At 35.9% G+C, this 24,116-nt stretch overlaps 1 protein-coding gene across 1 annotated transcript in view; it reads left to right on the top strand.

Annotated features, from left to right (window-relative positions):
• Window positions 1–24,116, top strand: part of LOC127874702 (dynein axonemal heavy chain 6-like) — a 279,888-nt gene that overhangs the window by 2,882 nt on the left and 252,890 nt on the right. The window contains 9 exon segments of the mRNA XM_052419240.1: window positions 4,460–4,714; window positions 5,356–5,516; window positions 6,177–6,316; window positions 8,801–9,169; window positions 15,407–15,543; window positions 16,569–16,736; window positions 18,042–18,223; window positions 19,218–19,485; window positions 22,110–22,284. Of these exon segments, the coding sequence (XP_052275200.1) occupies window positions 4,460–4,714; window positions 5,356–5,516; window positions 6,177–6,316; window positions 8,801–9,169; window positions 15,407–15,543; window positions 16,569–16,736; window positions 18,042–18,223; window positions 19,218–19,485; window positions 22,110–22,284 (1,855 nt within the window).

The raw sequence follows: 24,116 nt of genomic DNA, 5'->3' as shown, positions 1-24,116 counted from the left end.
CTCTGCATTGAAATACATGTTTTAACTTCAACATAGTTGGGTACAGAATTTTTCGAAGGTTCAGTATCCTCTCAATCGACTCGATCACAGGTATGTATATATTTTATGACATCAAAATCCAGCATGGTGCTTTTTATTGTATCTTTATAAGTCATGCAGAACAAAAATGGTCTTGCAAGAGTTACATTTTTTAGTTACTATTAAAGAAACGCATTGTTTTGTAATCAATAATGTTACCATATTGACATGGATTTGGATGTACATAACTAGTATCAAGAAATAATCTTAGTTCATTAACATTTTAGACCTTTCTTATCTTGCATGATAGTTCTTTACCGATTGAAAACTATATAGCAATACAAAATATAACGTAACAAGTGTTTCCAGGGACCTGTTCACAGAAGGTATAATTACCAAAAAATATCATTGATTCCATAATGAAAGTTAATTATTTTTACAAAAAATACCACTTGTGACTAAACTATACATAATATTGTGTTTATGGAAAATGATAATATACAAAATACAAAATTATACAGCGCTTGAAACAGTGACCTTGACCCAAGCCCCAAATTCAAGCAAAAGCAAGATCTTTATTTAATATTATTACATTTAAAGTTTCTTCAAGATTGGTTTAGGCAAACTCCAGGTATTTTACAGAATCCAGTTATTAGAGAGCAGAAAAAATAAATTGGCGATTTTGGATAATTAAGGAGGGCATCAGGCAATCTGTCCGGTCATCAAACTTGATGAGATATTATGCCATTGACCCTTATCCACTTAGATATGTATTTTGACGCATTTGAAGTCCCTTACAAAATTTAATTAAATTAAAGACCTTTCTCACTAATTTCAAGTTTTAAAGGCTTCATTTCCAACCTTTAGATACTGGTGAGCAGCAAACAGCATAAAACATGAACAGACTGCGAGTTACTAGCAGGCTGTTCTGGTTTTATGCTGTTTGCACATACCCATTTTCACTTTGCTTCTGAGTGGGAAAGGGTTAAACATTGTCACCAAGTTTGAAGAATATGCAGTTAAAACTTGTTGAGTTAGGTATCAGACAAGGTCTATTTTACCAATGATTATAATTAAAGGGTCATCATACAAAAACTTCCTGCAATTTGGCTGCTTATCACTCTGGGTCAAGATATTATGCCCACAAACATATTCACCAAGTTTCATGATGATTAAGTATTAAGTTAAATAATGTTTGGAATAATCTTATATAATTAATTTTGAATATCAAGAAAACAGTATAATAAACAAGAGGGCCAAAGGGTCAGCAACTTCTGAAATGTTTTTGAAACCATTTTCAAACATGGCCAAAATATCAACTAATGAGTTAGAGTTAAGAAGGTTTTACTATAGCCATAAAAGGAAAACTGCCCAGCTCCCTTGCGGCCATGTATTTCAACGGAAGAGAACCATTTTTCAACTTAGCCCAGATATCAGTAGACCAATTAATATTCTGACCAAGTTTCCTGATGATTGGACTAAAAATGCGACTTCTAGAGCGTTAACAAGGTTTTACTAAAGCCATATTAGGAAAAATGCCACTCCTTCTGATGGTCGTATTTGTTGATGAACCATGACCATTTTTGAACTCAGTCTAGCTATCATTCGAACTAATGTTCTGACCAGGTTTCATGAAGATTTGAATTTAATGTGACTTTTTGAGGTTTTATTATAGCAATATTAGGAAAAATGCCCTGCCCCCTTGCGGCTATGTTTTTTAACAGACCGGAACCATTTTCGAACTAATCTTAGATAACATAAGAATGAATAATCTGACCTGTTTCATAGCATTACCATGTTATTTGTTGTCTCCGGGTTTTTTCTGTGCCATTATGTGTACATTAATTAAAACATCATTTATATATCAATGTTACCCAGACCTTTAAAAGAGTGTATTTTGTGATAAGTTATCACTTTTATTCAAAGATACACAAATCTGTGAACTAGTCACTTTAACAGGTAATTTGATTCATTTTAACTACTTCTTTATGTAATATTGCATGTTTTTTGCAAATAATTGCCTTAAGAATGACTACTGAGCTCTAACTATCTAAACCATTGCTTATAAATAGAATGAAATTTAATTCTTTGTTTTGCTTTTAGTTTTTAATAATCATTATTGTAACGTGTCACATTGTAGCATATACATGTACATTGCATGTGATCATAGCAAAACTTATGAACATTATAGTTTTAGAAAATGTGTCTACTACTTTTTTTACTGTTCTTGTTCTGTACTTGAAGTTCAAGTTTGACATAACGGGGGCAGACCTATTTTCACAACAGTTTTTGTTGAAAGCTTATTTGAAAGGAAAACAATTAATACAGTTGTGCTGGTCTCTTGGAAAACTGTGCATGACACTTTCTGCCTAGACTGGATTTTTGTTTTGAAGAGGCTTCCTGTAAACGAAAATTTGCGTAAAAGCGGAAATTGTTGTTCCAAGACAACAGACCAAATGTATGTGAAGAATAAGGTATATGATTTCGCTGCTTTTTATCTATCATTTCTTATATAAATCTTCTGTCAATCAAATAACTCTCATCAGTATACTTCACATTTTTTGTGGCGTATTTGTGACTGTTACAGTAGGTCATTGGTAGCCTTTATGTTACATTTCATTGCCAAATGAATATCAAATTAAGATATGGTTTGCTTTCTTTTGGACACAATTATGTGAATCTTTGCAGGGAGTTTTGAACAATGTTCTCTTGGGCATAACAAACATTTATAAAGAAAACCACACATTTAATATTGATTTTCTTTAGTTTTGATGGTAATATTTATTCTGAATAAACCTCAACAGTGTTTTTTCTTAAAAACAAGCAAACTTTAATTCAATAAGTGACTCATTTATAAGTAAGCAGTTGGTAAGTTGAAGATTATTTTGCAATGATGATGATGCTTATGACTTGTTCTACTTGTTTATTGAGCTATAATTATTATGTCTGTTGATTGTAATATCTATATACTTTAAAAGTAATATAAAAGAAAGATGCTGAGCTTCAGGAATCTCTCTGGCTCAAAATTGTCTTCAACCAAATGTAAGGTAATAATTATGTCAGAATTCTGAGCATTTTGGATATTTAACAGACTTTAATGAAGAAAATATTTAGGCTGGAGGGAACTTTATGTAGCCACTTGGTCGCTTGCAGTCATTGACCACTTGACTCGGTAAAGCTGGTCAGTCAGGGATATGTAGCCACTTGGTCGCTTGCAGTCATTGGCCACTTGACTGGATGAAGCTGGTCAGTCAGAGTAATGTAGCCACTTGGTGGCTTGCAGTTATTGGCCACTTGACTGGGTTCAGCTGGTCAGTCAGGGATATGTAGCCACTTGGTGGCTTGCAGTCATTGGCCACTTGACTGGGTTCAGCTGGTCAGTCAGGGATATGGAGCCACTTGGTGGCTTGCAGTCATTGGTCACTTAACTGGGTTCAGCTGGTCAGTCAGTGATATGTAGCCACTTGGTGGCTTGCAGTCATTGGCCACTTGACTGGGTGCAGCTGGTCGTCATGGATATGTAGCCACTTGGTCGCTTGCAGTAATTGGCCACTTGACTGGGTACAGCTGGTAAGTCAGGGATATGTAGCCACTTGGTCACTTGCAGTCATTGTCCACTTGACTGGGTGCAGCTGGTCAGTCAGGGATATGAAGCCACTTGGTGGCTTGCAGTCATTAGCCACTTGATTGGGTGCAGCTGGTCAGTCAGGGATCGAGTAAGTCAATCACCAGTTTTTATTTCAGCTGTAAAAAGGCAGAGCAAACATTCTTTTTTTTATTGCAGTTGGATAATGTTTACAAGGAAATCAATATTGTAATTTTTATGGCAAATCAGTCATTTTTACTTTTTTATACCCCCGGTAGGGTGGCATATAGCAGTTGAACTGTCAGTCTGTTTGTCTGTCTGTCTGTGTGTCCGTCAGAAAACATTGGCCATAACTTTTGCAATATTGAAGATAGCAATTTGATATTTGGCATGCATGTGCATCTCATAAAGCTGCACATTTTGAGTGGTGAAAGGTCAATGTCAATGTAATCCTTCAAGGTCGAAATTCAAGAAGTACAATCCAAGGGAAGTTATAAGCTTTAAAGGGGAGATAATTTCTAAACCTGCCAAATGATAAATTGAAATTTTATTTCAAAGCGGCGCAATAAGGGGGGGAATTGTGTTTCAAATAAGTAAATGTGCACCGAAAAATGTCAAGATCAAAATCAAATAAATGCTTATCACTTTCTTTCTGATATGGCAGGACAGTGGATGGCATTTTGAATTTAAATAACAGGAAAACAAGGTATAATTGGGCAAAAACAACCTGTTTTTGGCATGAACATTGCAATCTTGATTTCCTTTTGATTCTTACATGATTACACTCTTTGAAGTGGTTGCCAGGAAAATGGGAGGAGTGTTCATTGTTTTAACCTGTGTTTACTTCACTTTTAGGCAGTGCATTTCTCTGGGAATGTCTCTGAAAAGTCTAGAGCAGTGACTGTGGAAGAGATGAAGATACGGCATAGAAATGGTGACCCACAAAGCAAGGCGGAGATGCTGATGGCACGCCTCATTGATCGTCCTGCCAACTCCCAGGTGTTACGCATGGTGAATTCAAACGCCCAGCGTAACCAGCCGAAAATCGGATCAGAGGTCAACGGACAAAAGGAAAGCCTTAGCCAGCCGAGCACTCCGTCTCCAAATAAGGTTTCAAGGAGCTTACTATCGCAGTATTTATAGTTTGAGTGGTGTTTTAAGAAATAAAAATCAAATATGATGTCAAGATTTTGTGCCCAAACTTAGGGCTGCATTGTACTTTAAAACTAAAATTGTAAAATGAATTGCTAATTTGCTTCAGTATTTCCTTTATAGTTTTATATTTTGCCCACTGTAGGAAATACCAATGTAAAAAATGAAACTTTAGCTTCACCAACAGGAGGAGAATTATGTCTTTTATTTATGACAAGTGACACAACACAATAAACAGAATAAAACTGATGCCACCGTATTGGAACAGTTAGTGCAAAAACTGGTTTAATCTGGGCCCGTATTTATCAACCCCTTCTTAGACATCGGAATAAAGAATTGATTTAGAACCAAGAAAAATACCGGCATGTCCAGCATTTGAATATATGCAGGCTACCATTGGTGATTAAGTTATAAAGGAAATGTTCTACATGAAGAATGATGTAGATAGAGGTGGTAAATGCGAGGTTTTACTCAAAATTAAAGCAATTCTTGAATATTGCAATTTTAAGAATATTCTTTAAAAGAGACTTAAGTCTATGAATTATTTAATGAATATGGCCCCTGGTCCTGTAAAGACATTCTTTCTTCCATTTCTGTAGACCATACTGGCTCCCCGTCCCCCTACTGGAGTCTCTTTGCCGGCAGTGGGAACCAGCTTCCGTACCACAATGTTCAAACGGGACTACCAGCGACGACAGAACATCATCAAAGCCAAACAACATAAGGACTTGGAGGAGACACCACTTCTTTCGGTTGAAAAGTAAGTTGACAGTTGCTTAGTGTTGAAAGCTGTCTAATGTGACCTGATTAACAAAATATTGTAAAGTGGATGACATTTTATTTTCCTGCATTTTAAGAACATACTAGCCTTGTATCACAAACATACTGAAGTCAATATACTGAGGGTTTTTTATATTTAGGTGGTGCTCTGTGAAAAGGGTTTTTTATGCATGTGTGTAAAGATCAGTCCCAGGCTAATCAGGGACTACACTTTCTGCTTTAACGATATATATTGTGATTAAGAATGTCTCTTCATAGCAAAAATCAAGTTTATCAGAAAGTTTTGTCCCTGATTAGCCTGTGTGGACTGCACAGGCTAATCTGGGAGAACACTTCACAGAGCACAGCCCGTTTTTATTTTATGTGAGTTTGACCATCATGCTAAATTTGGTGTTCACTGAATATTTTGTTTAGTTTTGAGTTTACTTAGCCCTTAGTTGAGAAGGAATATGTACCGGTACATGTTCTTACAGCTGAGACTTGTAATTGTTAAACTCACATCCCGTCTTCAGAGCTGAGCTGAAATAATTGAGAACATTCATGATACTGGGCCAATATTTCTGCCACATTGAGTTATTGCTATAATCAATAATAATAAACATATAAGGTCTCACACAAGTGTTATATCGGTCCCCTGCAGGCTTCACAGACCAAGGCCCGTAGAGCGTGCCCAGTCCACAGTGTCTGAGCCCGAGTCTTTGTCAGAGGTCCAGGAGGACGAGGTGCTGGCGGAGCTCGAGGGGCTGATGGGGCCAGACATGGACCAGGACGTGAGACCAGGTGGGGATGACTGCATGCACTCTTTAGATGTCTCAGTTCAGCCTCATTCCAGTCTGCGCAGGCTAATCTGAAACAACACTTTCCACTTAAACTTGATTTTCACTAAGAAAAGATCTTCATTTCAACAGAAAATACCATACCAAATAGCAGACTGCACAGGCTAATCTGAAACAACACTTTCCACTTAAACTTGATTTTCACTAAGAAAAGATCTTCATTTCAACAGAAAATACCATACCAAATAGCAGACTGCACAGGCTAATCTGAAACAACACTTTCCACTTAAACTTGATTTTCACTAAGAAGAGATCTTCATTTCAACAGAAAATACCATACCAAATAGCAGACTGCACAGGCTAATCTGAAACAACACTTTCCACTTAAACTTGATTTTCACTAAGAAAAGATCTTCATTTCAACAGAAAATACCATACCAAATAGCAGACTGCACAGGCTAATCTGAAACAACACTTTCCACTTAAACTTGATTTTCACTAAGAAAAGATCTTCATTTCAACAGAAAATACCATACCAAATAGCAGACTGCACAGGTTAATCTGAAACAACACTTTCCACTTAAACTTGATTTTCACTAAGAAAAGATCTTCATTTCAACAGAAAATACCATACCAAATAGCAGACTGCACAGGCTAATCTGAAACAACACTTTCCACTTAAACTTGATTTTCACTAAGAAAAGATCTTCATTTCAACAGAAAATACCATACCAAATAGCAGACTGCACAGGCTAATCTGAAACAACACTTTCCACTTAAACTTGATTTTCACTAAGAAGAGATCTTCATTTCAACAGAAAATACCATACCAAATAGCAGACTGCACAGGCTAATCTGAAACAACACTTTCCACTTAAACTTGATTTTCACTAAGAAAAGATCTTCATTTCAACAGAAAATACCATACCAAATAGCAGACTGCACAGGCTAATCTGAAACAACACTTTCCACTTAAACTTGATTTTCACTAAGAAAAGATCTTCATTTCAACAGAAAATACCATACCAAATAGCAGACTGCACAGGTTAATCTGAAACAACACTTTCCACTTAAACTTGATTTTCACTAAGAAAAGATCTTCATTTCAACAGAAAATACCATACCAAATAGCAGACTGCACAGGCTAATCTGAAACAACACTTTCCACTTAAACTTGATTTTCACTAAGAAAAGATCTTCATTTCAACAGAAAATACCATACCAAATAGCAGACTGCACAGGCTAATCTGAAACAACACTTTCCACTTAAACTTGATTTTCACTAAAAAAAGATCTTCATTTCAACAGAAAATACCATACCAAATAGCAGACTGCACAGGCTAATCTGAAACAACACTTTCCACTTAAACTTGATTTTCACTAAGAAAAGATCTTCATTTCAACAGAAAATACCATACCAAATAGCAGACTGCATAGGCTAATCTGAAACAACACTTTCCACTTAAACTTGATTTTCACTAAGAAAAGATCTTCATTTCAACAGAAAATACCATACCAAATAGCAGACTGCACAGGCTAATCTGAGACAACACTTTACGCACATGCATAAGTCCAGTTTTCCCAGAACTTGCCTCATTTACATGTATGAGGCCACCTTTGCTGCTAGCTATATGTGAGGAAAGCTCTGGCAAATGTGAGATAAATGCATGTGCTTGAAGGGTTGGCCCAGATTGGCCAGTGCAGTCCAGAGTTGCTTATCTGTGAAACACTTACTGCCTAGACTGAATTTTTGTTTAGAAGACATTTCTTCTAGACGAAAAATTCCATAAAAGTGGGAAATGTAGTGCCTTATTTTTCTTTGCAAACTGCACATGATTATCTGTGCAACGTTTTCTACAGACTCATCAGGGATGACACTTATGAAAATGCATAAAGCCTTGTTTTCTGAGAGCGTTTAGCTCACAAAATTGTTGTGAAACAATTGAACAGTTCCAATTATAGTTATTCTGTGATACATCTGCCGTGTCAGGTTACCATTGCCCATTTTGATAATTTTACCATGCTTCTAATCTTGACAAAGAACATTAAAGATCCAAGACTTCATCTTGTTATAGAAACACAAAGTCATGGTGCAAATAATTATTATTAGAATGTTTGTAATGTACATGTACTTGTATTCTGAATTTTTTAATATAAAAAATGATTATGGTCAATAATTATCATGCATAATGTTTGTAATCATGAAATTAACAACATTTTTATTATCATCAACACAAGGTCAGCATGACATATATGTATTTATGGCTTTTCTAATAAACTTATATATGTGTGGCACAGCCTTTTCGAAGAATGTAACGTTAAATTCTATATATTGATATATATTATTTGGACTGCTCGATATTGTTTCAGTTAAGAGTTTAATGTCTCTAGTTGCTTATGCTGTGCTGATTCAAAAGAGTTTTTTTGTTGTTGTTCCGAATATAGGTAAACAAAAATATTTTAAATTTGTAATTGTTTTCTTCTGAAGATCTTCAGAGTATCAGCCCGACCCCTCTTGATGATGGCCAGAGTCAGCTGTCCCCTCCTCCGCTAGGGGAGCGCACTGTGTCTTTCAGCAAGCCCCCTGTCCGTACCCCCTCCACAGCTCTCCCCGTCTCTTCCGAAATACCAACCACGCAACTCGACGGTCCAGAACTCTCCAAAATGACGGAAGAAGACATAATGCGTATGTCTGGGGAGATCCCAATTATTGCCAAACGAGAACGACCTTCGTCAGGGGTCAGACCTGGGTCGGGTCAAAGGCCAGGGTCAGGTTCAAGGTCAAAATCTGTGTCAACGAAGAAGGATGCCTCTAAAATTCTATCTTACATGAAAAAGAATGTGTATGATGACTCAGGTGAGTCTGAACATTTTAATGATGTTAATGAAGAAGTATAAAATTTAATGGTTGCTGTATTTTAACTGCCGAATAGAGGTTTGGATGTTAACATTTTACAGACATTAAAAAATAATTATAAATTACTGCTCGCTCTTTCTTTTTCGTAACAGAGGCAAATTATTTGTGCCTGTAAAAAATGTTGTTTAAATTCTTGTTTGTTTAAGTATCATGACAGAGGGCTTTAGATTTCCATCATGCCATATTTTGTAATAATTTCTACCAAAGACAAAACTTTGCTAGCATTTACTTCTAACAAAAACAAACTTTCTGGAAATTTAGTTGACATAAAATGGAGGCCTTGTTTGATTACCAGCGATTTGTACTCTTCAGGTTTCTTTATACAGAAAATGCTAAATTCGCCGTTTCTGTTCTCTTACTCATAAAGTTTTCATAAAATCTTCACCTAATTTTCTGGAAATGTTTTTTGAAATAAAATGGACGCTTAGATTGATAACCAGCCAAATCATGCAGTAATTCCCTTTGGTTTATAACAAAAACACAGTTTCAGCTCTCTCAACTACAGTCAATCTTGTGGATGCGACCACTTGTATTAAGCGACCTTTGTCTTATGCGACCATTTTGAAATCCCACGGAGCTTTTTGGCTATATAATGATATTGTATTCAGCGACTTTTGTCTTACGCGACCAGCGACCGCTGATTTCTATGTATTTTGATGTCCAAATCTTGAATTAAGCGACCACTAGGAGGTAAAAGTGGTTAATGTATTGATCTTTCAGGGACAAATCCGTGTTAATTGTTTATCTAAGCCGATAAGATGTACTGTTACACCGCTGCTTTGTTTTCACACCAACCATGATGATTATGCTTTGTCTCGTTGACCGGTTCTGACCGTTATTGTTGTAGACTGCATATCAATTTATTGAGTTCAATAATAGAGGAACGTTTTACGCACAGTCTACAGCTTAAAAAGTTTACTATGTGGAATGTTAAGAGACAATGCCTATTTTTCTCGAGTATAGATAACAGGTGCAGAAACAATGCACTGTACGCGACAAACATTTCTGAGAAGTGCGGAAAATAAACTATTAATCGGCAACATCTGTCGAAATCCGTACATTACCAATTTGTAATTATGCTAATTAGTAGATATTTGTTAGCCAATCACATTGTTATTTACTTAATAAATTTTCCAATCAAGTCTGTTTGTTTGTTTTCAATTGACGTGTTTTAATTTTTTCAGCTCATTATGTATCATAAACGAGTCAGATTTCCTTAAGCGTACATGCAGAAATTAAAATGTCAAAACGAAAAGTGTTAACGTTGAAGGAGAAAATTCGGGTTTTGGAATTGTCAAAGAGTAAAAGTGCACGTAAAATTGCAGATGAGTTTGGAGTCGGTGAAACTCAAATTCAGAACATTCTTAAGCGTAAAGCCGAGGTGCTTAAAGACGTGGAAAATTATGTGTCAGGTGAAAAAAAACGCGAAAAGCATTTCCTTGTCTATGTTGTTTTTGCAAATAAATATGTACACACAATTCATTTATAATATATGATAATTTATAATAAGTGAAAAAATAAAACACATTATAAGTAAAATATTGTTTATGTATTGTGTTTATATTCATTTTATTATAAAAGTTAAAATCATTGTTGACAAAAGAGATTATCCTTCATATAGATAAAAATTGAGGGTAAGCATTCTTCCAGAATGGCCTTTTTTATTTAAAGACCATTTTATTAAGAGACCACTTTTGATTACTCCCTTGAGTGGTCTCTTAATACAAGATTGACTGTAATTGAATTTTCTGAGAAACTTCACCAAACTTACTGGATATGATGTCTGGGCATATATTTTTATACATGACCTTGCCTACATTTGTCATAACATATGACACATACTTTTAAAGGTAGCTTTAAATGTGACTTGTTTTTTACACTATTATAATTTTGATTTCAGACAAATATCTGTACTTAGGCATGTATTATTGTACTTATTGCATTCTGTGTTTACAGTGTGCTTTTACCTTTATTTTTCTTTGTGTTCTTATGCACGTTTGATAAAACGCATCATTGTTATGCTGTTTTTGCATGTTGTTCTTTCTCTCTTTTGCAACATATATAGCTTTAAGGATAATTTAATTTTAATATAAGTTTATTTCTGTGTAACGTTTATCAAACGTTTGTTTATCTATCGGCAATAATTTAAATATTCATAACAATTCATATTTCTTCACCTGATTTTTAGCGAGGCTGTTTTCGGAGAAAACCCGAGCTATTGTCATAGCCAGCTCGTTGTCCGCCGTCCGCCATAGGCGTCGTGCTAAAACATTGGCCATAACTTTTTAAATATTGAAGATAGCACCTTGATATTTGGCATGCATGTGTATCTCATGAAGCTGCACATTTTGAGTGGTAAAATTTCAAGGTGAGCATCATCCTTCAAGGTCTAGGGTCGAAAAAACAAAGTAAAGGGAAGTAATAAGCTTTAAATGGACATAGTTATCTGACCTGCCCACGTATATATTTTTGTTAAATAAATCAAAGCGGTGCAGTAGGCGGCATTGTGTTTCTGACAAACACATTGTGGTTAAAGCTCAAGGTCATCCTTTACGGTCTACGGTAAAAAATACAAATTTAAGGGAAGTAATAAGCTTTAAAAAGGGAGAGAATTATTCAATATTGAACATAGCCATTTTATGAAAAAGAAAAAAAAAACTCTGGCTATGATCTCTTTAAAACCACAGGCCTTGGTTGTCAGTGATGTCTGACATGGTCATAATTGACTGTGAGCCCTTCTCCCCCCTGCCAAATGATAAATAGCAATTTTATTTCAAAGCAGCGCAATAGGGGGCATTGTGTTTCTGACGAACACATCTCTTGATATAATTATCATTTCTTACCTGTTCTAATTTGTGAATGCTAGTTTTCATTAAATACCAGTGGACTTATGTCCATACATACATGATGAACTCTGGCTATGATCTCTTTGATAAACTACAGGCCTTGGTTGTCAGTGATGTCTGACTTGGTCATTTTTGACTGTCTACAGATCCTCAACCCCCCACCCCCCCCCCCCACCCCCAGTTGGATTGGACAAAATCCAAGAGAAGTAATAAAGCTTTAAAGGGAGATGATGTCTATACCTGCCAAATGATAAATATAAATTTTATTTCAAAGTGGGGCAGTAGGGGGCATTGTGTTTCTGACAAACACATCTCTTGTTGGGTCACTAGGTCAAAGGTCAAGGTCACTGTGACCTCTTAAAAACAAATTCTGACAAGCTTTCGCAGCCAAGCCTGGCACTCGTTATGCGGTGTTCTTGTTATTCATGGTGCAAATAGGAAAGAAATGGATATATTTAATATTTTGGCAGGTTTGAAAAATTTTAGACCGCAGCTTGTTCAGTTTCGTTGTCATAGATCTGGAAAAGACAAATAGAAATTTATATATGAAAAGTCAAAATTAACTTCTGAGTAACAAATGTATATGAAATATTTGTCAATTACAAAAAATAATCTTTTGGAAAAGATTTTAAGATAAAGGGAATGATCCATCGTAAAAGGCTAAATTGTTAAACTTTTACTTGGCATTTCAGAAAACATGTGTATGCATTAAGCATAAAAAATCAACTCCAATATGGTTAAGTTTGGTTTGCAAAATGATAAACGTGCTGTTTAACAAAAAATGGCTTCATACAAACAAATTCAGAAGCCATGCATTTTTCAAGCTTTCTGTGTGTTTTTGTTTTTTTTTGTTTTAAGCTGCATGAGGTTTTATCATTTGTATTGTGATTTGACTATTGTTTTGCATATTTAATTTGGCTTTTATTTGTGTTATTGGAAGTAACATTTTAAATAGCAAATATTTCTCTACAAAGTTTAATTGTGATGGTTGGAAATAGTACCTTATTTAGTACATTGCAATGTTGATTTTATTTATTGAATTGCATTAAAGCGATTTTTCAAGGCACTTGATAAATGTTCAGGAAAAATTAGAACAAGTCTTTAATTAATACACTACAATTATTTTTAGCTCACCTGAGCACAACATACTCAATGGTGAGCTTTTGTGATCACCTTTTGTTCTTCGCTCGTTGTGCGTCATCAACATTTGCCTTGTTAACACAATAGTTCTGCTTTAGTAATAAGTCATGCAGCTTGTTCACAACTTAAGATTTTGTCGAAGTATTGGAAACAATTTTTAGAAATTGTTGAGATCAGAAACAAGCTAAATTAAATATTAATTCAATACTTTATTTGCTGGAAATCTGTGCTTGATGAATTGTACATGACCTGCACACATTGAACTAGAGCTATGGCATAAATATAGTTGGAATGGCACTTGAACTTATTGTATGTATGGGCTTGCCTGTGTGAGTTATAAAATATAATTCTTAAGTGAATCATTTTTTTACAATTGGAATATAATTTTGATACTCAGAAGCAAAGTGAAAATTGCTATGTGAAACAGCATAAAACCAGAACACCCTGCGAGTAACTCACAGTCTGTTCAGGTTTTATGCTGATTGCTGCTCATCAGTATCTAAAGGTAGGAAATGAAGCCTTTTGAACTTGATTCAAGTTAGAAAGGTCTTTAATTAAATGTTACTTTCTAAGGAACTATAAATGCGTCAAAATATCTATCTAAGTTTTAAAGGGTTAAATACTTATCTAAGTGGTATATGGTAAAATACATATCTAAGTGGTAAATGGTTAATACATATATAAGTGGTAAAAGGTTAAATATGTATCTAAGTGGTAAAGGGTTAAATACATATCTTAGTGTTTAAGGGTTAAATATGTATCTAAGTGGTAAAAGGTTAAATACATATGTAAGTGTTAAAAGGGTTAAATACTTATCTAAGTGGTATAGGGTTGAATATGTATCTAAGTGGTAGAGGGTTAAATATGTATCTAAGTGGTAAAGGGTTAAATATGTATCTGTTGGTAAAGGGTTAAATATGTATCTAAGTGGTAAAGGGTTAAATACATATCTAAGTGTTAAAGGGTAAAATATGTATCTAAGTGGTAAAGGGTTTAATACATATCTGAGTGGTAAAGGGTTTAATATGTATCTAAGTGGTAAAGGGTTAAATACGTATCTGAGTGGTAAAGGGTTAAATACTTATCTAAGTGGTATAGGGTAAAATATGTATCTAAGTGGTAGAGGGTTAAATATGTATCTAAGTGGTAAAGGGTTAAATATGTATCTGAGTGGTAAAGGGTTAAATACGTATCTAAGTGGTAAAGGGTTAAATATGTATCTGAGTGGTAAAGGGTTTAATACGTATCTAAGTGGTAAAGGGTTAAATATGTATCTAAGTGGTAAAGGGTTTAATACGTATCTAAGTGGTAAAGGGTTAAATATGTATCTAAGTGGTAAAGGGTTTAATACGTATCTAAGTGGTAAAGGGTTAGATATGTATCTGAGTGGTAAAGGGTTAAATACGTATCTAAATGGTAATTTTAGGGTTAAATATGTATCTGAGTGGTAAAGGGTTGAAAAAGTATCTAAATGGTAAAGTGGTAAAGGGTTAAATATGTATCTGAGTGGTAAAGGGTTAAATACGTATCTAAATGGTAAAGTGGTAAAGGGTTAAATCAGTTGGGAGGTATGGTTAGAAGGGACTTCATAACATCTTAAATACAGTCATTAAGCCTAGTTCTGCTAAGACATGCTTCAAATACAAACATTTTATTAAATTTTGTATGCAAAGTAGTGAATGGTGGACAAATGTCAGTTTGGTAAATCGCCCATTTTGTTTAAATAAATTCTTTAAATCAAACAAAATGTAAAAAAAGCATACATCAAAGGCAATATGAGCGCATTGTTGTTGTGATTCTTCTAAGGTCATCACTGTAAAGAGAGACATTTTATGTATTTTCATTCATACAAGCATTCATTAAAATATTATCTTCTTCCATTTCAGTGACTAAATAATAGTTAACCCTTTCCCCATCAGAAGCAAAGTGAAAATGGCTTTTGCAACCAGCATAAAACCAGAACAGACTGCGAGTTACTCACAGTCTGTTCAAGTTTTGGTTGCTGTTTGCTGCTCGTCAGCATCTTAGGGTTGGAAATGAAGCCTTTCAAACTAGAATATATTAAGAAAGGACTTTCTAAAGAACTTCAAATGCGTCAAAATTCTTTTCTGAGTGGTAAAGGGTTAACAAATAAATGCTACCTTATAACCTCTATGTGGCTCATGATAGCAATGTTTTCATGTATTTTTAGCTCCGGAGAATGATGACGTCATGTTTCATATTCACACCTTCCGGGAGAAGCTGGGATGGAAGACGGAAATAGCGCGGCACGCTCCAGGCTGCAAGGAAGCCATGGAGAAACTGAAAAACATTCCTGATGATGAAAAAGTGTGTCTCCTTGACTTTTATGAACAGTATAGCTCATTTTTATGTACAGTATAGCTCCATCAAAACAAATATTTTACACTTTGCCTGGAACAATAAATTTGAGCCTTGCTCTGTGAAAAGGTGGTTTAATGAATGTGCGTAAAGTGTTGTCCCAGATATGAAACTGAAGATAAAATCTACTTTAAGTATGTCTTATTTATTTACAGTTATTAGTTGAACAAAACAGTCCGCGACCGATGAGTGGTAAAATTACTGTGCAGTCCACACAGGCAAATCAGGGACGACACTATTCGCCAAAACTACATTTTTACTAAGAAGAGACTTTCTTGAAACAAAAAATATCATACAAGTGGACAGTGTCGTCCCTGATTAGCCTGTGCAGACTGCACAGTAATTTTACCACTCATCGGTCGCGGACTGTTTTGTTCAACTAATAACTGTAAATAAATAAGACATACTTAAAGTAGATTTTATCTTCAGTTTCATTTCTGATTAAAATCATATTTAACAACATATACATGTTAATAAGTATGTAGGCAACATACAGTTCTACTGATCAACGTCTTATCATCTAAATTGATGTAAGTTAAAAGTCTTGTTGTTCTACAACTCTGTTGACAAACAGCTTATCCCATCAAACTAATGTTGGTTGGGATATGTTTGAAACATAACAATTGCAAACCTGTTTGTTAAATGGCCACAGATTTTGATTAAGGATTTAAAAATGGGACAGAAACCATCATTTGTGAAATCACATCTCTTGTTCTGTTACCATTTTATAAAGTCACTTTTTTTTAATGTATAGGGAAATTATAGTATCCCTGAATTTCGTTGTATCCCGATTTGTTGTATTTGTTGTTTTATTTGTTATATATTGTTAAAATTGTTTTGACTGAACAACTTTTTTTTGACTCTTATTTACTTTGTTCATTATTTTTTGCCCCACATAAAACCATTTCACACTTATGCCTAATTAAAAAAAAAAGAAACACGTGTAACATGTATAATTTGTTTTGTTTTCACAGGAAGCCAGTAAAATGAAACATGATGATGGTGACTTTGTGTATTGTTTGCCAAGAAACCGCCACGATAAGCGGGGTCGTTATGACCCCTATGACCTTCAAGTCGTGTCCCCTAATGAGTCACGGTCACAGAAAGTCTACTGGACTGTCAGTGCATCATTTGTCACAAGGGTAAGGCTATACCAAATCTTTTCATTTTATTTGACTTGTGTCATGAGAAACGGGTCTTATGCCTTTTAGGGGCCAGCATAGCTCCTGACCAACTTGCCTACAAAGGCAGTGGGATCTGGGGATACCCTTTTTGCAATTGAAACCACACAAGATGTTGTCACTTCATAAGGGACAGTGCAGCTCCTGACCGACTGTGCAACTGCGCAGGCGGGTCTTGAGCCGTGCTGGGCGCATATGGGATAAGACCCATCTTTTTTTCTATGAGAGGGGTCATAAAAAATCAATGCAAATTCAAATATTTTTGTTTCTTTTTTGTTCTTATCTTACAAATAATTTGAGCCCCAAATTATTATGGGGCTGAATTCATGTGTGTAAAGTGTTGTCTCAGATTAAGCTGCAGTCTGCACAGGCTAATTATTGATGACAATTCTTCCTCAACTGCATTTTCATCAAGAAAAGTCTTCCTTTAAAAAAAAAATACGATGAAAGTGGAAAGTATTGTCCCTGATTAGCCTGTGAAGACTGCACATAAGTAAACAAATAATATTTGAAGCTATTGAATAAAGTGAATAGCCATCTAAATATGTTTTTTGGTGCTTGTGTATCAGGGATAGCGAAGTCAATTGTCCGTAGAGCTCAGGCTCTCCCAGAAAATAAATTGAGCCGTGCTCTGTGAAAAAGGGGTTTATTGCATGTGCGTAAAGTATCGTCCCGGATTAGCCTTTTATGATATTTTTCTTTTCAAGAAAGTCTTCATAGCAAAAATCTAGTTTAGGCATATTGTGCATACTGCACAGGCTTATCTGGGATGACACTTTACGCACATGCATAAAAAAAACTTTTGACAGAGCGCAGCCCAATTATATACTATATTATTGCTCAACATACAATCTGAAAATATATATTTTAAAGTTGAGAATAAATATTGTAAAAAGAATGTTTAGTTAATTAAAAATGTTGGCCTCCTGTGGCAAAGTCCTGATTTTGAAATTTAAGACAACTATGTTTAAAGAATTTTTAGTCCAGTAATACCCATAGATTTAAAATGTCAATTTTAATCCATATCGAAGAAACTCAAATGTGTGTATCCAGCATCGGTAAAAAAGTCTGGTAGAGTAGACATTGATTATGTGTGAGTATTTTGTTATGGCATTGTGCCATTCAATGAATTTTTGTTTGTGATAATTTTAGCTGATCAGCATGCGGACATTGATCTCATTACTGTTATTGCATGTCAAAAACAGTGACTGAGCCTGGAATACCTTTCTATAACCTTCATTTATCCAGACTCTTATCTGTCTGCAGGTTGTACAGGACAGCACAGACGTGGAAGGTGAGTCATTCAACACGCCGATACTCTGGTGGCTGTGGGAACGGCGGCTCTTCTACTTCATTAACTCTCTCCCTGTGTTTGTGAAGTTCCGTAAGTGGAAGACGTTTAAGATGTGGAAGAAGGCCATACGACTCCAGAAGAGCAGCCAGAGCCAGTGAGTTCAGGGCTGACTTGTTTATAAATGGGCTGTACTCTGTGAAAAAGGGATTTAATGCATGTGCGTAAAGTGTCGCCCCAGATTAGCCTGTGTGGTCCACACAGGCTAATCAGGGATGACACTATCCTTATTTATGATATTTTCTGTTAAAAATAAAGTCTCTTCTTAGCAAAAATCCAGTTTCGGTGGAAAGTGTCTGTGCTGATTAGCCTGTGTGGACTGCACAGGCTAATCTGAAACGACACTTTACGCACATGCATTAAACCCCCTTTTTACAAGCACAGCTCAAATGTAATGGCAGAAATATAAGTAAGACCATGATAGAATTGGTGCATTATCACAGTTTATAGGCCCATTAATGTCTTTTTGTTGTGGGTTTACAATTACTTTGGCTAATTCTCTCATGCAAAAGTCATGGTTATGTTGTCAAGTAAATATTTTGCACCATAAAAGGCCCTACTCTATACTATGCTTTTCTCCAATTTACCTAGTGGCTATAATCAAGCCAATTAAGCTTAAGAAATTTCCATCTGGCTTCAACATTTTCTTCATAAAACCCAATTAAGCATCAGAAGTGTAAAATCATTTTGATGTACAGGTAGTATGATATTAGGCTTAAGAAATTCAGAGACATCAGGCACCCTATTAATAAATGGGTACAGTCAAACCTGACTTAGTGGTCATGTGAGAATAGAGGTCACCTGCCTACAGCAGTCAGTCTAGATCCCCCCCTCGAAAATCATCCTATATAAAACCCGAGTATAATGGTCACCTGGCTATAGCGGCCATTTTCCAATATATTTTTCTCAGAAAGCCATTTTCATATGTGTACAGCGGTCAGGAGAAGTCATTTTGGGGTGTGAAAAGTAAAGACTGAAATGAATCTGCATTGTTGTCTCTAACCTCTGATGTTATTGTGTCTTTTGTGACCCACTGCTGTTCTCAGTTTGGACTGTATAAATTATTAAATTAATATATAAATACATTACAGGACCAAGCTGTATAAGAGCCTTTTTGTTGCGAATGAGGTGCTACAGGGCTGTTTGATCCACATTCGTAGCCTGTGTGAGGCGGCATCAGGAAGTCTCACAGGCCTCGGGAAGGGAGACAGTGCCATCTGCCTGATAAAGCTCGACAAGTCTGCGACCTTGACTTTGGACGAGTTCAAGGGCGTCCAGCAAGAGCAGACCGACATGTCCTGGAAACAGCTGAGCGCACTGCGTGACAAGATCATTGAAATTGCATGGGAGTCTTGTGCAGTATGTCCTTCAAATTTCCATTTGACCAATGATAATAATTAGGGATGGCAACGAATACCGATTTTGGTATGCGAATAATCGATCATCCTTCCGAACGAATATTCGGATATTCGGTCAACATCTGTTGGAAAAAAATCAACAAAATCAACTTTGTTTACCGTACCATTACTCTATGTACATGTATTCTACTTTCGTTTTTACCAAAAGTTCACTGGAAGTGACTAAATATTGACACAGCGTTGCCGTCGCTAATTCGAAGTTGATTTTGTTGATTATTTTTTATAAGACGTTGATTAAATATTCGTGATTATTTGTTTAAAAACTTGATCGAACAAAGGAATCGGACTTTTTCTTCATTGAAAGGGAGATGGGTGGGGGAATCGGCGAATTGGAAGGTAGGTGCGTTCATTCTTGTGGGAATTGAACGGTAACAGCCACGTCTAGCTTTCAGTGTTTATACTCAATTAAAATCAGACAAGGCATAAAAGGTTTATGATTTTATTTTTTTTGGCATAACTGGCTAAGAACATCAGACTTAAACAATGACTAGGTAAAGACTAGAAAAAACATGATACAAGTATTGCAAAAATAAGTCTAGGTATGATTCAAGCCAGTATGCCATCTTCTTTCTTGGTATTGGCTTATGAGCCCAATCCCCCACAAACAAGGCATACTGACAGAGTCCTTAACCAGAAGGCATTGCTCTTCAAGGTGCAGTTAATAACGTCAAAATATTCAAAACGTTCATATAAATTTGATAATTTTGGGTGACTTTTGTTTATTTTGATATTAAAGGGGCCGTCCAACAGATTTTGGCATGTATTAAAGCTTGTCATTAACTGCTTTAAATGCTTTATATTGATAAATTTAAACATTGGAACTAAAAATCTCCAGTAAAAAATAAGAATACAATTTAAAAAAATAAGAAAAAACGTTAACCTCCACAGAGCTCGAACCACTGACCCCTAGAGTCATGGAAGCTTGGAGTAAAATGTCTCCCGACTTAACCACTCCACCATCCACGCTCACATCACATGCGGAGGTATTATTTAGGTATATAAGCAATCCTCGTAGTTTCCCAAAATATTGATTTGCGTCGAACGACGCTTTAATCTTTTGGACAGTCCCTTTATGACTGTTAATAGCTAGACGTAATTGTTAAAATTGAATGATACAAACTGTTTTTAAACTTTTAATATTGTACATATTGGGCGAAATACCAAAATCATTTCTTTAAGTGAAGTACCTGATTGAATATTGAGTAATTAATTAAAGTTTGGACCTTACGATACGCAAATACTCATGAGAGGTTGAGTAAATTATTTTCTAAAAGCTTTTTTGATTGGACAACGTGATTGTATCCATACGATACGCCTTTACTCAATTTAATTGGAGCAAAAAAAACACATTTTAGATTGGAGAAAACGATTTACGTCAATCAAAAATCTTTTGCAATTAGTTCTTATTTGTTTTTACACCAAGTCGGCTTTTCCTTTACTCATTTAATCTTTGATCATTTTAATAAAAGTAATTCGAGTCATTAGATCAAGTGTGGGTCGGTGTTTTAATTGCTGATGCGATTTGCACCTATCATAATTTTGACAAAAAGTGACTGTCTTTGGTCAATTAAAGTTTCCTAAAGGTAGGCAATTAGCAGGATTTATGACATGTGCACTGTCATCACCATAGCGACGCATTAGCGCGACTACCGGAATAAACACTGAGATGAGGAACAATTTTTTTAACAATGTTTGAAGCAAATTTCATGAATACAAAGTCTTTGAAATAACTTGATTGTTTTTCTTCCGAATATTCGATTCGGAAAATACTATTCGAATATTCGGTGTGTGACCGAATATTCGGATATTCGTTGACATCCCTAATAATAATCATTTTGATGTAAATAAATTTTTAACATTCGATAACTTAACCCTTTCACACTTAGATGCAAAGTGAAAATGGCTATGTGCAAACAGCATAAAGCCAGAACAGCCTGTGAGTAACTCGCACTCTGTTCAGGTTATGTGCTGTTTGCTGCTCATCAGTATTTAAGGTTTGGAGATGAAGCCTTAAATACTTGAATCTAGAAAGAAAGGTCTTTAATTTAATTTTATTTTCAAAGGGACTACAAGTGCGTAAAAATATGCATCTAAGTGGTAAAGGGTTAAGATAGAGATATTTTGGTGACATTTTGTATGTATGTAGGATTCACGCTGACCCATCAAGGGAATGTGTTTGGGGCTAGTGGGGTCAAGGTCGACCCAGCAAGGGATTGTGTTTAGGGCTAGTGGGGTCAAGGTCAACCTAGCAAAGGATTGTGTTTGGGGCTAGTGGGTCACGCTGACCCAGCAAGTGATTGTGTTTGGGGCTAGTGGGGGCAAGGTCACTGTTACTAAAAATAAGTTTCAGCTCAATAAATTAAGTTTGGATAGAGGTTTATTTCTTTATATTTTGGATTATTAGCTCAGATGAAGAACTGTGTGTTTATTTCCACGGTTCAGATTAGTGAAGCCTGCCCAGTAAAAGTGTTAGTTTGAGTACTTAAATTACTACTGTGATAAGATGAAAATGCTGTTAAAACCTGCAAACGGACAAATAAACAAACCAACGCTTACCTATTTCAGACTGTTGCGGAGATGGAAGGGATCACCCATGGTATCCGGCCAGGCAGCCCGCGCAAGGTGAAGATCAAGGTCCCCCAGACTGACGGGCCTGCTGACCTGTCCAACAAGGCCCTTCGTATCCAGGCCAAGTACGGAGTGAAACCACTCGCCAAGAAAAAGGAGGATGAAAACAAAAGTATGGGATATGAGCCACACTCTGGGACTTGATGCAAGTGCCTAAAGTGTTGTCAGAGTTTAGCCTGTGCAATCTGCACAGGCTAATCAGAGTTAACACTTTCCACTGTAATGGTATTTTTTGTTTTGAGGAAGTCTCTTCTTAGCAAAAATCCAGTTTAGGTAGAAAGTGTTGTCCCAGATAAGCCTGTGCTGATTGGGACAACACTTTATGCACATGCATCATATATATTTTGTCCTTCAGTGGAAAGGCATGCAGTTAAAACTTACCCATATCAATAGGAGTTGTACAGGTCTCCACAACTTTGGTAAAACCCAATAAATGGGTATGTACAAACAATTCTGACCAATTGTATCCAACGATGATATTTTTTCAAATAATAGCTGTTAATACCGTACATGATTTTCAACTTTGTATGTACCGGTAGGTAGCCTGTATGGAGAACAAGCTTGGGATTGCACAGTTATTTACATTTGAGCCCTGCTCTGTTAAAAGGGAGTTTAATGCATGTGTTTAAAGCGTCGTCCCAGATTAGCCTGTGCAGTCTGCACAGGCTCATCAGAGAGTACGCTTTCTGCCTAAACTAGATTTTTGCTAAGAAGAAACTTTCTGTAAACGAAAAATACCAGTAAAGCAGATTGCACAGGTTAATCTGGGACGACACTTTATGCACATGCATTTTACCCCCTTTTCACAGAGAACGGCCCATTTAATATATGACTTAAACATTGAAAACCCGCTTAGGATACGTTTCAAGTTTTTTAGCTTACCTGAGCACATCGTGCTCATGGCTAGCTTTTGTGATTGCTTTTTGTCTGTTGTCCGTTGTGCGTTGTGCGGCGTCAACATTTGCCTTGTTAACACTCTAGAGGCCACATTTATTGTCCAATCTTCATGAAATTTGGTTAAAAGATTGGTTTTAATGATATCTTGGATGAGTTCGAAAATGGTTACGTTTGCTTGAAAAACATGGCTGCCAAGGGGCGGAGCTATTTTTCCTTATATGGCTATATAAGGCTATAGTAAAATCTTGTTAACACTCTAGAGGCCATATTTATTGTCTGATCTTCATAAAACTTGGTCAGAAAATTCATCCCAATAATATCTTGGAAGAGTTCAAAAATGATGCCAGTTGGTTGAAAAACATGGCCCCCAGGGGGCGGGGCATTTTTCCTTATATGGCTATAGTAAAACCTTGTTAACACTCTAGAGGACATATTTATTTTCCGATCTTCATGAAACTTGCTCAGAAGATTTGTCCCACTGATATCTTGGATGAGTTCAAAAATGGTAATCTTTGCTTGAAAAACATGGCTGCCAAGGGGCGGGGCAGTTTTCCTTATATGGCTATATATGGCTATAGTAAAATCTTGTTGACACTCTAGAGGCCACATTTATGGTCCAATCTTCATGAAACTCGGTCAGAAAATTCAACCCAATAATATCTTGGACGAGTTTGAAAATGATGCCGGTAGGTTGAAAAACATGGCCGCCAGGGGGCTGGGCAGTTTTCCTTATATGGCTATAGTAAAACCTTGATGACACTCGAGATGCCACATTTATTTTCCAATCTTGATAAAATATGGTCAGAAGATTTGTCTTAATGATATCTTGGATGAGTGAGAAAATGGTTCCGTTTGCTTCAAAAACATGGCTGCCAATGGGCGGGGCATTTTTCCTTATATGGCTATATATGGCTATAGTAAAATCTTGTTAACACTCTAGAGGCCACATTTATAGTCTGATCTTCATGAAACTTGGTCGGAAGATTCATCCAAATAATAATTTGGACGAGTTCAAAAATGGTGCCGGTAGGCTTAAAAAACATGGCC

This window comes from Dreissena polymorpha, chromosome 3 (assembly GCF_020536995.1).
Source record: "Dreissena polymorpha isolate Duluth1 chromosome 3, UMN_Dpol_1.0, whole genome shotgun sequence".
Taxonomy (NCBI): domain Eukaryota; kingdom Metazoa; phylum Mollusca; class Bivalvia; order Myida; family Dreissenidae; genus Dreissena; species Dreissena polymorpha.
Note: the sequence above shows the minus strand (reverse complement) of the source record. Positions and strands in the feature narration are given on the sequence as shown.